Source organism: Tachypleus tridentatus, chromosome 13 (assembly GCF_004210375.1).
Source record: "Tachypleus tridentatus isolate NWPU-2018 chromosome 13, ASM421037v1, whole genome shotgun sequence".
Classification (NCBI taxonomy): Eukaryota; Metazoa; Arthropoda; class Merostomata; order Xiphosura; family Limulidae; genus Tachypleus; species Tachypleus tridentatus.
In genome coordinates, this window is record NC_134837.1 from 147,926,227 (window position 1) to 147,940,621 (window position 14,395).

The 14,395-nt window shown below is 32.2% G+C and overlaps 1 protein-coding gene across 1 annotated transcript in view; it reads left to right on the forward strand.

The window, feature by feature from the left end:
* LOC143236625 (uncharacterized) overlaps window positions 1-14,395 on the forward strand; it is a 78,862-nt gene that overhangs the window by 41,998 nt on the left and 22,469 nt on the right. The window contains 4 exon segments of the mRNA XM_076474961.1: window positions 3,007-3,134; window positions 5,786-5,908; window positions 12,439-12,538; window positions 13,800-13,979. Of these exon segments, the coding sequence (XP_076331076.1) occupies window positions 3,007-3,134; window positions 5,786-5,908; window positions 12,439-12,538; window positions 13,800-13,979 (531 nt within the window).

Genomic DNA, 14,395 nt, shown 5'->3' on the forward strand with positions numbered 1-14,395 from the left:
AATTTTACAGGTTCCTACAAGTGATTATAGTTATACTTCTATTTGTGGTCATGACTCCTGATATCAACCTCTCTGTACTTTGGTATGCAGAATAGATTCTGTTTATCCAAGAGTTCTGCTGTTAGATCAGATATATCTTCAGGGTCTGTAATGGCTCATCACCAACAATAAGTGTATTACAGTTAGTTTGCTCAAACACTCTTTGTTAATCTGAAGATTACCTAAGAAGGTTGAAACATTGTTGTGTACTTTACTGTTAGAGTTTTAATACCCATACCAGCTGTCTTTAGAATACATTTTTACTCCAAGCTTTTTGCTTTATTGAGATATAAACAAGAAACTCAAAGCTATTTGCAGTGCCCGTTCATCTTATTATGACTTTCAAGAAATGTCTATAATTCTCTGACATTTGTTGTTGGATTATTTACAACCAACAGAAGTAGGAAATTTTGTCTTACTGAATTTTTTACCATGCTAGTTTGCTCAGGTGCCAGATTTGGAAATATTTGACTTCACTTTCATTGTTTACTTTTGTAGTTTTTGACTTGACCAGCTAATTAAATTTGTTAACCCATTTATAGCTTAGTCAAAAAGATATTTAAATTATAGCAGTTTTTGGACATACCATTTTTGCACATGACAGTATTTTGTATTCTAAATTTAATTTTTGAGGTAAACAAATATTTTTGAAACAACAGCATTTTTATGAAAAGTTTGGTTATAATACTTTGGCTACTGCCAGCAACAACAACAACAAAAAAGAGCTCAGTTGTGAGAAGGATATTTCTAACTTTGTGTATACATTTTCTATTTATTGTTACACAAATAACTAGGTAAACATTAGAAACCAATTATATTAGAAAACTTAAATAAAAATTATTCTTGTGTTACTCCATCATAGTATGCATAAATTGGAAGTATGATTGTAATTCATTTGTGATGTACTTGTATTTGATAATTTATTTATACAAAATTGTCTGGCTGTAATAAATGGCTTTTGGTATACTCTGAAGTTGTTTAAGTGTAACTGTAAAATAATAAAACTAAACCCAGATTTGAAAAAATCTATTTGTTTTGGTTGTAAGAATGAATACTCTTTAGTTGTCTGTTATAGTATGTAGTCATTCTAGGACAAAACAAAGGGTAATTTTTTATTTTTCTACTTTTTATTTTACTGTACATTACTAATTGTACTACATTTAGTATTAGGGTAGAGAAAATAACAAAAAAATGAAGTTTTACTGAGAAAACTATTCATTTAAGAAGTTCTAAAGATTCTAGAAATGAAATATTACCAACTGTAAGCTAGAAAAAATGTTTTAATTCTCAACATGAAAATCATCTTGCTTTTAGATTAGTTAGAGTGACTCAGTAAATTTGCAGCCAAATCTTGTGTAAAAATATTTTATTAAAATTTTTATTTTTTGTGTACAGTATACTTGTAATGTTTATAAAAAAAATTTCGGATTTTGCAAATGTACACTTAGGAAGTTTTGCTTTTATAGTAAACATGATTATGTATAGCTTTACAAAACTGAGATTGGTGTAAAGCACCATTGCTGTTCTTATAGGTTTAAGTAATATACCAACTGCTATTTTAATTTTCTGAGAATCTTAAATTTGAGTGTAGTTTGCACATTTGTTAGAAACATAATGCTCCATGATGTTTTCATGGTGTGAGTATATAAGTGTTTTGGAGTGAAGGTTTACATCAGATACTGATAAATATGTGTGTGAAAATTTTAAAGATAAGTAATAGGTTTTTCAGAACGTTGGTGATGAATGTACTAGAATTTAATAGATTAATAACAGTAATGACTGTTTATTGTGCATGTACATATTAAAAATAGTTGTTGGTTGTAAGTTTTGTGTGCATTAAAAATATTACTGGATTTAGAAATGGGTCAACAAGCTGGAGCTACTTGTCTTAAAAGATCACCTGAAAATTTAAAGTTCCAGAACTTTTATCTTTATTTTCAGCTGGAGTATAACAGCTCATTGAATAGCTGTGTTTTTTAATTTTTGTTGTTGTTGTGTTTTTCATGTACAGATTTTATCTCATTGCTCTGCCATGTCTTGACCTATTTGACCACACCCAAGGTCTCATAGGTTAATTTACTTTAATCCTGTCTAAAAGAATTTCTGATTCTGATGAATATTAAAGTGTAATTTGTTATAAGCATTCTCCATGTTTGGTATTGCTGGTGCACAAAAGTATAAAAAAAGGAAAAAGACTCATAGATTACTTTAGTCTAATCCTGCCTTACAGATTTTAAAAATTCCTCTTGTTTACCATATTGTATGTTTTTGTTAATGATATGTTTTTATACAAGTTAACAAGTTTTTATGTTTGTAGAAATCTCATTTTGCCCCATTAATTTAAGGCATTTTATCTATAATATACTTTAACAAGAAAGAGTAGTGATTGGTAGATGTAGAAAAGGTAAAAAAAATCAAACATCTGTGAAAAGTAGTTCATTTGTAACTAGGTCACTCTCACTTTGCATGTATCTTTTGAATATTTTTGTGCAGTATTAATGTAGAAATTACCTAAGTGATTACTTATATAAACATAAACTAAATCACATTCTGTATTATCACAGTGTAACTTTATTAGCTCAATATTTCACTATTACAGCTTCGTCAGAAACTGTGGACATCCTAGTTCACTAATCCAGTTATAAGATATTGACAGTTCCTGAAAAAAGCTGTTATAGTGAGATATTAAGCATATAGAGTTACAGTATAGAGATAAAGGTCACAATTTTATTTAAGTTTTTAAATATGTCTCATAATGATCTCCAATTTGCATTAAACAAAGTTCAGATTAATAATACCTATGTAATTAATTTATTTGTAGCATGTGTTTTCATCATTTTATTTGATATTAAACCTTATAAGTTTAATTTTCTAGTTCATGATAGTATAGCAATAGAGGTACATATTTATATTTCATATTTTCATCCATATCTTTTTCATTTGTTCAAAAATATGCTTAAATTTCAGGTTCGTGTTCATACTGTACTTAAACAGCAGAAGCAACAAGTTTTACCAGAGGAGGATGCAAAAGAAAAAGATATTAATAGACTAGAAAAGACAGCAAACCATCTTAGAGAGAAAATTGAAGAATTAAAGTAGGTCACTTGAAGTATTATTTTTACGAATCTTTTTTTAAGATGTTATTAATTTCTATTAATTTCAAAAATGCCCTTTTTGTAGCTATATGACCAAAAAATTGTATATGAAAATCTACACATGATAATTCAAATAATGTATTTTATCAAAAATTTGGTGCATCTTTAGTAACTATTAAAAACCATCAGGTTTTTAGGTTTCAAACTTTGCAGATCAGATTGGAAGATTGAAACCATATTTACAAAACACAACTATCACACTCCAGAATGAAAAAAAATCAGAGATTTTGGCTTAGGTCTTTCTCAAGAGTAACAGTGGTACATATTAAATATTCTTAACTTTTGTTTTGTAATTGGTCATATTTATGTCAAGAAGGAAAATATATTAATTATTGTAATTTATACTAAAAATCCACTGGGTATTGTTAAAACATAACACAGTAAGAAGCATTATATAATTAACACACAATTGTACATTGATATAAACAGTTCCCTTTTACTTTCTCATTCAGGTGGGTTGGTGAGTATAATGCTATAATAATACACCAGATTTTTGTTCTAAAGTCATATAAGGTTCAGCCTGATGTAGAAAGAATTATACTCCTCAGCTAGTAATGTTACTGATTTTATTAGGTAAGTGAGAAATGTATGAGACACAGATGATAGTCATGTGGAAACAATAATTAATGGTTCAGAATAATGTGTGCGAGTGTTGGAAACATTTTAAACTATACAAAAATGAAATTAGAAGTATTAAAGTACAGATGATGTCATTATGTGCATTAGATAAGGGAAAGGTGGAGCTGGCAATACGCATTACAAAATAAAAGATATTTGGGGGACGGATTTGTTATCCCTCAGAACCCCATCTAAGATAACATTGTTTACATGTTAAGATTTTGTTTGTTAATTTCTTCATTGTTTATAAACATTTAAAGTATGGATACCATCACTTTGTTGAGTTTTAGCACTTGTTCATCATACTAGATTTTGAAAGTTTCTTTAATCTTACTAGAGAATTTAATTGGTTTGTCAATTTTTACTATACCATTTGGGTTAGTGTATTTTGTACTAATGTGTTTGGTGGGTATCGTGTTGATGAATAAGTTTAACCTCACAGTCATTGTGACACCTGCATGGCCATCAGATTCATTCAGAGCCTTATGTAATTAACTTCATATATGAATAGTCAAGGCAGATGACTTAACTGTTTTTAATTTCTTTAAATACACAGCTTTGTCTTTACATTTTACAAGTTTTGTGGATTCAAATACAAAATACCATAATCAAGAAAATATTTTGTACATAAAGACTTAGTTTCTCTTTTGTTCACTATTACAGAGATGCCAACCATATGATTTTAGCGTAATTGTTACAATTTTGGTGTATACATTAAGACTATACGCTCATACAGACAAATATTATGACTTGTTGTAACTCCCAAATTATTATATATTATATAGGTCTATACAATAAAGTGATAAATTGTTCCTCCAGGGCTTGAAACGGGTGAAAAGAAAATTTCTAGTGAGATACAAATAAATTTTGATAATAAATAAAAGACATAGTCCAAATGGCTACTTGCGATAACCATGTTTGTGCTTGAAATAATAAAAAATATTTGTATCTCCAACGTCTACCAATAGTTTGAGTGTGGTGCTTCTCCACAAGAAAAGTATAGTTTTAAAGCAACTATACATTGATTGAAACCACTTCATAATAATGTGTAGTTATTTCTGGTGGTAACATTCACATCTGTATATACAGCCAAGTCATTGACTAGGTCTCTACTGGGTTCTCGTGTATCATTTGAAAACCATACCCCACTTTATTTAACATCAATTTTAAAGAGATTAGTCACTATGTCATCTGCTTCTATTATCCACTAGTTTCACATACCCTCTTTAGAGTTTCTATACAGGTTATACTGAAATTTCACATGAATCTATCTCATGGGATAACCTTCACCAGCTAAAAGTTTGTCATGTGGCATTTCTGTCTTAAGAACCATGACTGTAATCTTTATGCTACTGCTGGGAATAGTATGATTGCCTGTACATTTTTTGGGGCATTATGCTGATATGGTGATAGTCATTCACTAAATATCTGACTGTACTGTGCAACTCAATTTCATACAAAACAGGAGCAATCCCATAATATTTGGATTTTATTTAATTTTACCAAAATTATTTTTAATCCTGTCTTTGTAAATACTTACTAAAATCCCAAGAAATGATTTTAATAACTTTTTTGTTTGTCCATGTGCATTTCTGTTTGTGTCACTTTCTATAGCTGGAATATTTTGCTTTGTCCTTATTTTCCAAGAATAATGTTGAGTAATTCAACAAGTAGAAGAATCCAGTAAATAACTTTTCACTCTGACATCTTTTAAGTTGTAATGAGAGTGAAAATGTAGACAAAACTTTAAAATGAATTTCAGTTGAAAGCTTGTATGGTATGAATGTACTATTCCATCAGTATCTATGGGCTTTACTAGATGAGAGAAAGAGAATTATAATAATTGTAAGAGCAGTATTCATACTTTTCAGATAAAATATTTGGGTATCAATAAGTAACTAAACACTAAAAAAAGAGTAAAAGTTGTGTTTGTGCACTGGTAAATACTTGCAGTCTAATTTATTTTTATTCAGCACTCAACTAAAATCTGTGCAGTTGGAGTATGATGCACTTCAGAAAGAACATGATAGACTGTTACAGCGACATGGCAAGATAGTGGAAGAATTGCAGAACAAAAGTCAGTCATGGACTTGCAGGTTAGCTACTTTTTTCTTTTTTTTCCCAGTATTTTGCTACTAAGTAAGTTTACATAAAATTGGAAAGCATTTTTAACACAAGTTACATGAAAGCAAAATATCTTAATTTCTTTAAAATAAAAAGTGTAATTTACACCCTAAAGTTTAAGCTTACAGGTTAATGTAATTCACTATCACAAACCTGTAAAATAATATTTACTTAATTTCTTCAGCTCAGTCTGAATATGAAATTGAATATGCTCATTTTCTCAGTAAGTAATGGATTATGTAATCTATTTTTTTTCAGTTTATATATGTATTTAAAATGAACTATGTAAATACCATTTTATTATCAATAGTGAATATGTGATTGAAATTTGTTATAGGAAAAGTTGAATGCATATGATTAAAATTACCATTATTTTCTGAGAAATATTTACAACATATATACATATAACATTTTCAGACATATGGAACTGATATTAAAATATATAAATAAAATTCTTGTTCATGAACCCAATAATTTTAGGAAGCTCATAGGGAATTACTTCTTATTATCACATTTTTATATTCTATCAAGGAAGAAAGCTTCATATATCCGACTTTATCAATAAACTCCCTTTTACTTTTGCTCAGAAAAGGCATATTGGATATAATACAATAAATTTTATTATTCACTTTTAAAATGCATCAAAGTAAGTCAACTATGCTGCATAAGTGTGGTAAAAAAATGTATTACATTCTCTTTGTGTCTTATCCAGACATTTTAAAGAATAACTTAGGTAGTTTTTAATGTATTATAACTCACATCAGTAATGTATAGAAAAGAGAAGACTTTTTCTTAAGATATAAATAATAATTCTAAAGAAGTTACTGAAGCAGTGTTAGAAAACAGTTCAAAATTAAAACAACCTAAGAGATAGCTCCCAGTATAAGAAATTGCTAATTTAATGAATTACATGATAATGTAAAAAGTAAATCTTAGTCATAAATCATGGACTGCCACACCTCAGACGAGCAATAAAATACTAATCTTCATTCAAAAAAGTTATATGTAGGAAATCTTAAGTTGATAGTAGATAAATTTCATAGAAATAAAAGTTAAGTATCATATACCAAAATAATGGTTCATAATAGAAATTGCAAGTAATTGTATAAATTTCTAATAGAACATTTGAGCAAAATGCACCTCAAACAGCAAAGATTTAGTTCAAACAACACTTGAAAACCTTTACTATTGACTGCTAAGGTTGTACACATAAAAGTGCACAGAAAAGCAACCATGTTAGGCTTACAAGAAAAAGAAAATCTGCTTAAAATGGCCTGTTTGTAATTCTTTTTATTCTCTTGTCAGCCTAAAACAAAAACATTTTGGCATATTACAACAAACTCTTTTGTAAAATACTAAATAAAGTACTATGAAAGTTGTAGGGGTATTGAAAACTGTATTGGTTTCTTTGTATTTTTGTATAATCTAAAAAGCTTGTTAATTCTAATGTAAATGGTGTTATATCATCACTGCTTGAAATTAGGTTTCTTACAATTATCTAATTTTCCTTTAAAAAACTCAAGTAAGGGGGATAAATGAACTATCAGCCAATAATAGATAAACATTAGATAACTTTAATATAGATATTCAGTGCTTTGTACAGTTGGTGTGATAAGGGAGCAGCCAGCCCTTTATATTATATTATATTATATACACATAATATTAAATTTTATCACAAACATTTGTAGTATAATTACTATAAAAACACAGGTTTATTTAAAGTGATGTTTATATATGTTTAGTTGAAAAGGCTGTTTTTTGTGCTGGTAAAATTTTATATGTTTCAGTAGGTTTCTGGTTTAGTCTAAATGCATATTTGCCCATTTCTGTGTATTATATGTAGAAAATTTGGTTACTCATAAACTATAAATGCTCATTATACTCTTAAACAAATTCTCATGACAGTCTCTTGCACTCCCACTGTAGTAGTGGAATGAAATGCAGCAGCATACGACCGAGATGAAGTGGTGGACAGCAACTTTTGAGCCTCAGGGTAAATAATGTTATAAATCGTTTTCTTATACTACATTCTCTTTCAGACACATCTTCAGGGCAAATGTCTCCCCTTTTCATCCAAAAAGGACTAGAGGGATTTGCTGGCTCTCCAAAGTCAGTAAAGAAGCTTTGATCTGGTGACATATTGGTGGAAACATCCACATCTCAACACAGTGAACTTCTCTTGTATTCAAAGGCGATTGGGGGATATACCTATTGAGGTTACACGTCTGCTACTGTGGATTCATCACAAGGAGTAATTATTGAGAGGAATTTGACGAACATCCCAGAGTTGGAGATTCTCACTGGTTTCTCCACCTAAGAAGTTTCTACATTGAGGTGTATATCTACTCACAAAGATGGAATTGTGATGTCGACCAATGTCCTCATTTTAACATTTACATCACCACGTCCACTTGCCACCATCAAGACAGGTTTTCTTAATTACAGGGTACAGCCATACATTCCAAACCCTCTCAGATGTTTCCAGCATCAGCAGTTTGGTCACTAAAAGACATCACATTGTGGTTCCTTGACATGTGCTCATTGCGGTGGCCTCATTGGGGTTGCCTGTGAGTGTGAAACAGACCCTCATTGCATCAATTGCAATGGCTCTCACCCATCCTACTTTTGTTCTTGCCCTAAGTGGTTGGAAGAAAAAGAGGTGCAGCATTTGAAAATGATTCATAACATTATTTACCCTTAGGCTCGAAAGTTGCTGTCACCTCTTCATCTCGAACATATGCTGCTGCTGCACTCAACCAAAGGAAAAGTCTTTTGACCTCCATGGTTAAAAAAGTTGATGAATAAACTTGAACAATCATCTCTGTCCCTAACATACATTCCAGCAAATCCCAAGATCCACTTCCTTTGGTTCTAGGTACAGGCATTTCCTCAGGTACATCTTTTTTCTCCCATCCCAAGATACAAAACGATCATTCGTTCACGTCCTCAGTCTCTGGAATCCTCTTCCAACAACAAAGACCTGTCTAATTGACCCAGGGCAGGATCCACGGAGGTCTATAGACCTTCCTCGAATAGAGACAGTAAAGAAAAAAGACATGGCCGTAAACAGAAGAGTTCTCCACCCAATTCTTCTACATGTAAATAAAAATGGCCACCTTGATACAATGGAACTGTCATGGTTTATGTTCTAATCTGGATGACATCAAAACACTGATTGCTTCCTATCATCCTGTATATCTTTCCTTACAGGAAACATTTCTGAAACCTGCTAATACAGTCACCTTTTGGCAGTTTTCTTTGTACAGAAATGACAGGCTGTGTGATGAACTAGTGCATGAAGGGGTTGCACTGTTGGTTGATCAGCATGTGCCCACCCTATATCAGCCATTTGACACACCCTTGGAGGCCGTAGCCATCCATGTTTCCTTGGGTCGTTCTATCACTGTTTGTTCTCTTTACCTGTCACCTAGAAAGACATATGATCAATCAGACCTTGATGCTGTCATTGAACAATTGCTATATCCATTTTTAATCTTGGGAGACTTTAATGGACATCATCCTTTCTTGGGAAGTGCTGATATTGATAGGAGAGGTTGCTCTGTAGAGCGTATGCTCTCTGATAACAGCTTTTTTTCTTTTCAATACTGGTTCTTCTACTTATTTTTTTGTATCTAGTCAGTCCTTTACTGCTATTGATCTCTCAATTTGCTCCTCTTCACTATTCTCCCATTTTTCATGGAGGGTTAACAATAATCCACGAGGCAGTGATCATTTTCCTATAATTTTGAGAGAGACTGGCCGTGATCGATGCCACCAACCCACGTGCCCTGATGGAATTTGGATCAAGCAAACTGGTCCTCTTTTACTGCTTTCACAGAACTTAATCCTGCCATTGTCTGTTAGCCATCAATAGATGACTGTGTGGCATCAGTAACTGACTGTGTTATAAAAGCAGCTGCTCAATGTATTCTTAAAACCTCGACATGTTTTCCACTTTTTTCTCATCTGTGGTGGAATCCTGCCTCCCATATGGCACGGAAGGCTCAAAAATGGGCCTGGGATACTTTACGTAGATATCCTACACTCTTGCACTGCATCACTTTCCAGCAGGTCCGAGCACATGCTTGATCGGTAAGATGTCAAAGCCAGAAGGAATCCCACCAGTTCCAAAGTCATATGGGACAGGGTTTGAAAAGTCAGTGGGCACTACACTTCTGTGTCCTCTCGATCTTGCTCTCTGATGGCCAGGAAGTAGCTGATACCAGGAACATCAATTATATTCTAAGTGAAAGCTTTTGTCAGGTATCTTGCATGTCTGCTTCTTCCTCCATCTTCTTCTTAACCATCAAGACTCAGGCAGAGTCATCACCTCTTTCCTTTCGAGCTGATTGTCTCTTCAACTATAATCTATCCTTTACACTGGTGGAACTCAAACTGGCCCTTCATCGGTGTGGCAGTACATTGGTTGGACCTGATGATGTACACTATGAAATGCTGTGCCATTTATCTCTTGTTTCTCTTGTTGTTCTTCTGATTTTTTTTAACCTATGTGGCAGGAGAATGTTCTTACTTATGCCTTTCTCTAAACCTGGAAAGGATCCCAAGATTACTTCAAACTACCATTCAATTGCTTTGATGAGCTGTCTCTGTAAAACCTTAATGCTTGTCTTGTTTGGTTTCTCGAATCAAACAACCTCCTTATACCCACCCAGTTTGGTTTCTGTAGACATTGCTCCACCATGGACCACCTGATTTGTCTTAAAACGTTATTCAGAGAAGCCTTTCTCAAATGACAACATCTTGTATCAATATTCTTTGACATAGAGAAGGCTTATCATACAACATGAAGTTATGTCATTTTGCAAGACCTCCACGTATATGGGTTTTTTGGCCATTTGCCCATTTTGATGAACAGGAGATTCAAAGTTTGTGTGGGTTCGACATTTTTTCGTCCTTTTCTACAGGAACTTGGAGTTCCTCAGGGCTGTGTTTTGAGTGTCGCACTTTTCAGTGTAAAGTTTAATGCCATCATTGAACAACTCCCTCTTACTTTTGCAAACAAGCTGTGTGTCGACGATTTTCACATCTCATGTCAGTCATTGAACATGAGGTATATTGAGTGGCAGCTATAGACTGCCCTCAATCGTTTACTGAAGTGGAACACAGCAAACAGCTTTAACTTCTTTTTCTCCAAAATGGTTTGCATGCACTTTTGCCACAAATGAGGTATTCACTCTAATCCTGAACTCCATATCAGTGAAGTTATGCTGCTTCCCTGAGACAAAGTTCTTGGGGCTTATCTTTGACTGTAAGCTGACATTTATACCACACATCAAGCAGCTATGGGTCAAATATACAAGAGCACTGAACATCCTCTGGGTCCTCTCTTTCACCACTTTGGGAGTGGATCAATGTTTTGTGCTGAAGATATATTGCACTCCTTTTTGATCAAAACTCAACTATGGATCAGGTCTCTGCCAGGACCTCGACTTTAAAGATGTTGGACCCCATTCATCATCAAGGACTTCGGCTCTGCACTAGGGCTTTTTGCACTTCCTCAGTTCAGTTCTTATACATAGTCTCATGAACCTTTATTTGCACCTCCACCATTTGCAACTGTCTTTACCATATGCTTCGAAACCTCTTTTCTTACCAAAGCACCCCACCTGGGGTTGTGTTTCCCTCCTTGGTAGGCCATACTTTTTCAGAACAAATAACCTGCCATTGCTCCTTTTGGCCATCATATCCAGGTGCAGTTGGATGGATTGAGTCTGTCCTTCGATAACATTGCTGTATCCACTGGTCAGCCCATCCCACCATGGCTTTTTACAGTCCCCAATTGTGACCTATCTTTTAGTCATCTGAGAAAAGCAGACACTCTTGATTGGAAATACTGCTTGTCATTTGCTAAACATCTTTCAAATCATCTTTTCATTCCTATTTATATAGGTGGTTCAAAATTAGGTGACTGTGAGTTATGATAACTACAATTATGCTACAGAAAGTCCTTTACGAGTTGTATTACTGTAGTTTTTCTCTTGCTGCTGTAGACAGGATGTAAACATTGGTTTTAATGCTAGTTATGTTTTTTTAAACTTTGTTTTGTTTTATCTTAATTTCCTTTTATGGATTTTACTAAATTTTCTCTAATTTTAACTTTTTACCAGATGTTTGGTGTAGATAGCCAAACTGCTTTATGCCATAAAACACCAAACCATCCAACCAATCTAAATATTTCTTGAACACCAGATTTTTTCTAAAAATGTGCAAACAGTGGATTCCAATTATGAATTTTAATGCTTCAATATATATATATATACAAATTTTGTAGTATGAAATGCAACCTGAGTGATTGCTTTCTTTTCTTTTTTAACTTTTTTGCTTATGTTTAAGTATATTTATTCATAATATGTCTAATAAATCTGGTTCTTTGTTTAGTAAGTCAAGACCATTTGGTATGACCGTTAAAACATATTTATTCTCTTGAGTGCTTGAAGTAAGATTTGTTGTAAGGAGATGTACATTATTATTTTTTCTTTAGACAAGTGAAACTTACACATGAACGAGATGTGCTAGAAAAGGAACGTAATGAGCTGGGCCTTCAATTGAGGTGTCAAACTGATGCTTTAGCAAGCTTGAGAGTGAGTTGAAATATAAGTGTCTTACTCTTTACATTAAAATCAAGGGGAATGTGAATAATGTTTGTGCTCAAAACACAGGATTAAAAACTGATGAAAGAGCAGGTAATATGAATGAATGATGGCCATAGATTAAAAAAAGCTTGCATTTCAAAGTCTTGAGTGTTTGTTTGAAAGATTACAACTGGAAATAATGAACTGTGCATTTTTTCTTTATGATATATATTTTCAAATTGCAAAATGTTTACCGAGATATATGTTCATTGCAGTTTGAGTCATAAAGTAAACATTTGAGTAAGTAGTCTTTAAGTCATTGATGTTTAATTGAAATTTTCTTGGATAGTAATTTATCCCATTGACTAATAGCAGTAATTTTTCTTAGTTTGAAACCAAACATTTCCAGTTACTTACAAAATAGAAACTTATATTTTTGGAATATAAAATGGCTGAAAAACTCTATTAGTTCTGATTTTAGTCTACATAAATTCTTAGAAATGAACTTATAAATTTGTACATTTAGTGTTTAACCAACTTGTACTTTAAGTAATCATATAACTAGAGTTGTACAGAATAATAGGTGCTTCATGCATGTAGTTTCATTTGCATGTTGTACTTGTTGATTAGTCAGGTAGCTGATATAGTTAAGAGGTATGTATATCTGTTCTGATAGTTATCATAATTTGAAGAGTTTGTGTGAATTACTATTATATTTTTTTATGAAAAAAGTAAAATCATTCTGTACATACCATTTGTATGTTGAATCAGAATTTGAACTCGTTACTGCTTGTATTAAATTTGAAATGGTAATGAAATGAGTAGGTCATTTATATGCATGTGCATTGTTTTCATGCATGCTTATTATTTACTATGATGATTCATATGTATATTAGTGGCTGGAAGCATTTTTTAAACATTTCTTTAAAGTTTTATAATACTTATTACAATGACACTTGCGGTTGGCATGTATGAATGTTATGTTGGTGTTATATTGACCATAAACATATGATCTTGAATGATCTGGAAAATATGACCTTATTTTTTGTATATGGCATGCTCAATGTTTATATTGTTTTCATTGCTTATGACACTAAACAGTTATCCACAGAATGAATAATAGTTACCACACTATATCAAAGATAGTGAAAAGTTTTATTTTGATTGTTTATTTTATTGTTATTAAAGTAGTGTACAGAAAATTAAGTCAACTGTAGTTTTATTTTGAAAACAAAATATCTTTGTTTCTCTTTAATAACCTTTGTTTTAGGAACAACTTGTGCTCACAGAAAATGAGTACAAAATAGAAATAGACACTTTACAGAAACAACTAGAAAATGCAGATAGAGAAATATCCCGGCTTCAGAGAGATCAACAGAAGTCCTCTTCCATGTGGTCTTCTCAAGAAGAGTCTTTTGACATCTCATCTCAGGAGAGACAGGAAGGAGAGGTAAACTTATGATAAGAAGTGGAAGATGTAAGCATGATATTACAGAGATAGATACACCTACAATAATTAACAAAGTCAGGTGGTTTGACTATGAAAGTAATGATACAGTAGTTGATCAAGTTAATTATTTTTGATGTAAAATTTAAACGTTGTACATCAGTGATTCTTAGTGTACTTTCTAAGAATCTGAGAAGAAACTTTGTGTTACATGTTGCTGTATGGAATAATGGTGTACATGCATTATATGTAAATTTGAGTTTTGATACATGTAATAATATTTATACTTTCAACTGGTACATCAGACTCTATATCTTCATTATCCATCAATTTATTTATGAATAATGATAAAAAGTAATTTTGTACAACTGTTTACTGCAAGTTTTATTGCATCTGTAATAAAGTGCAAAAAACTGACA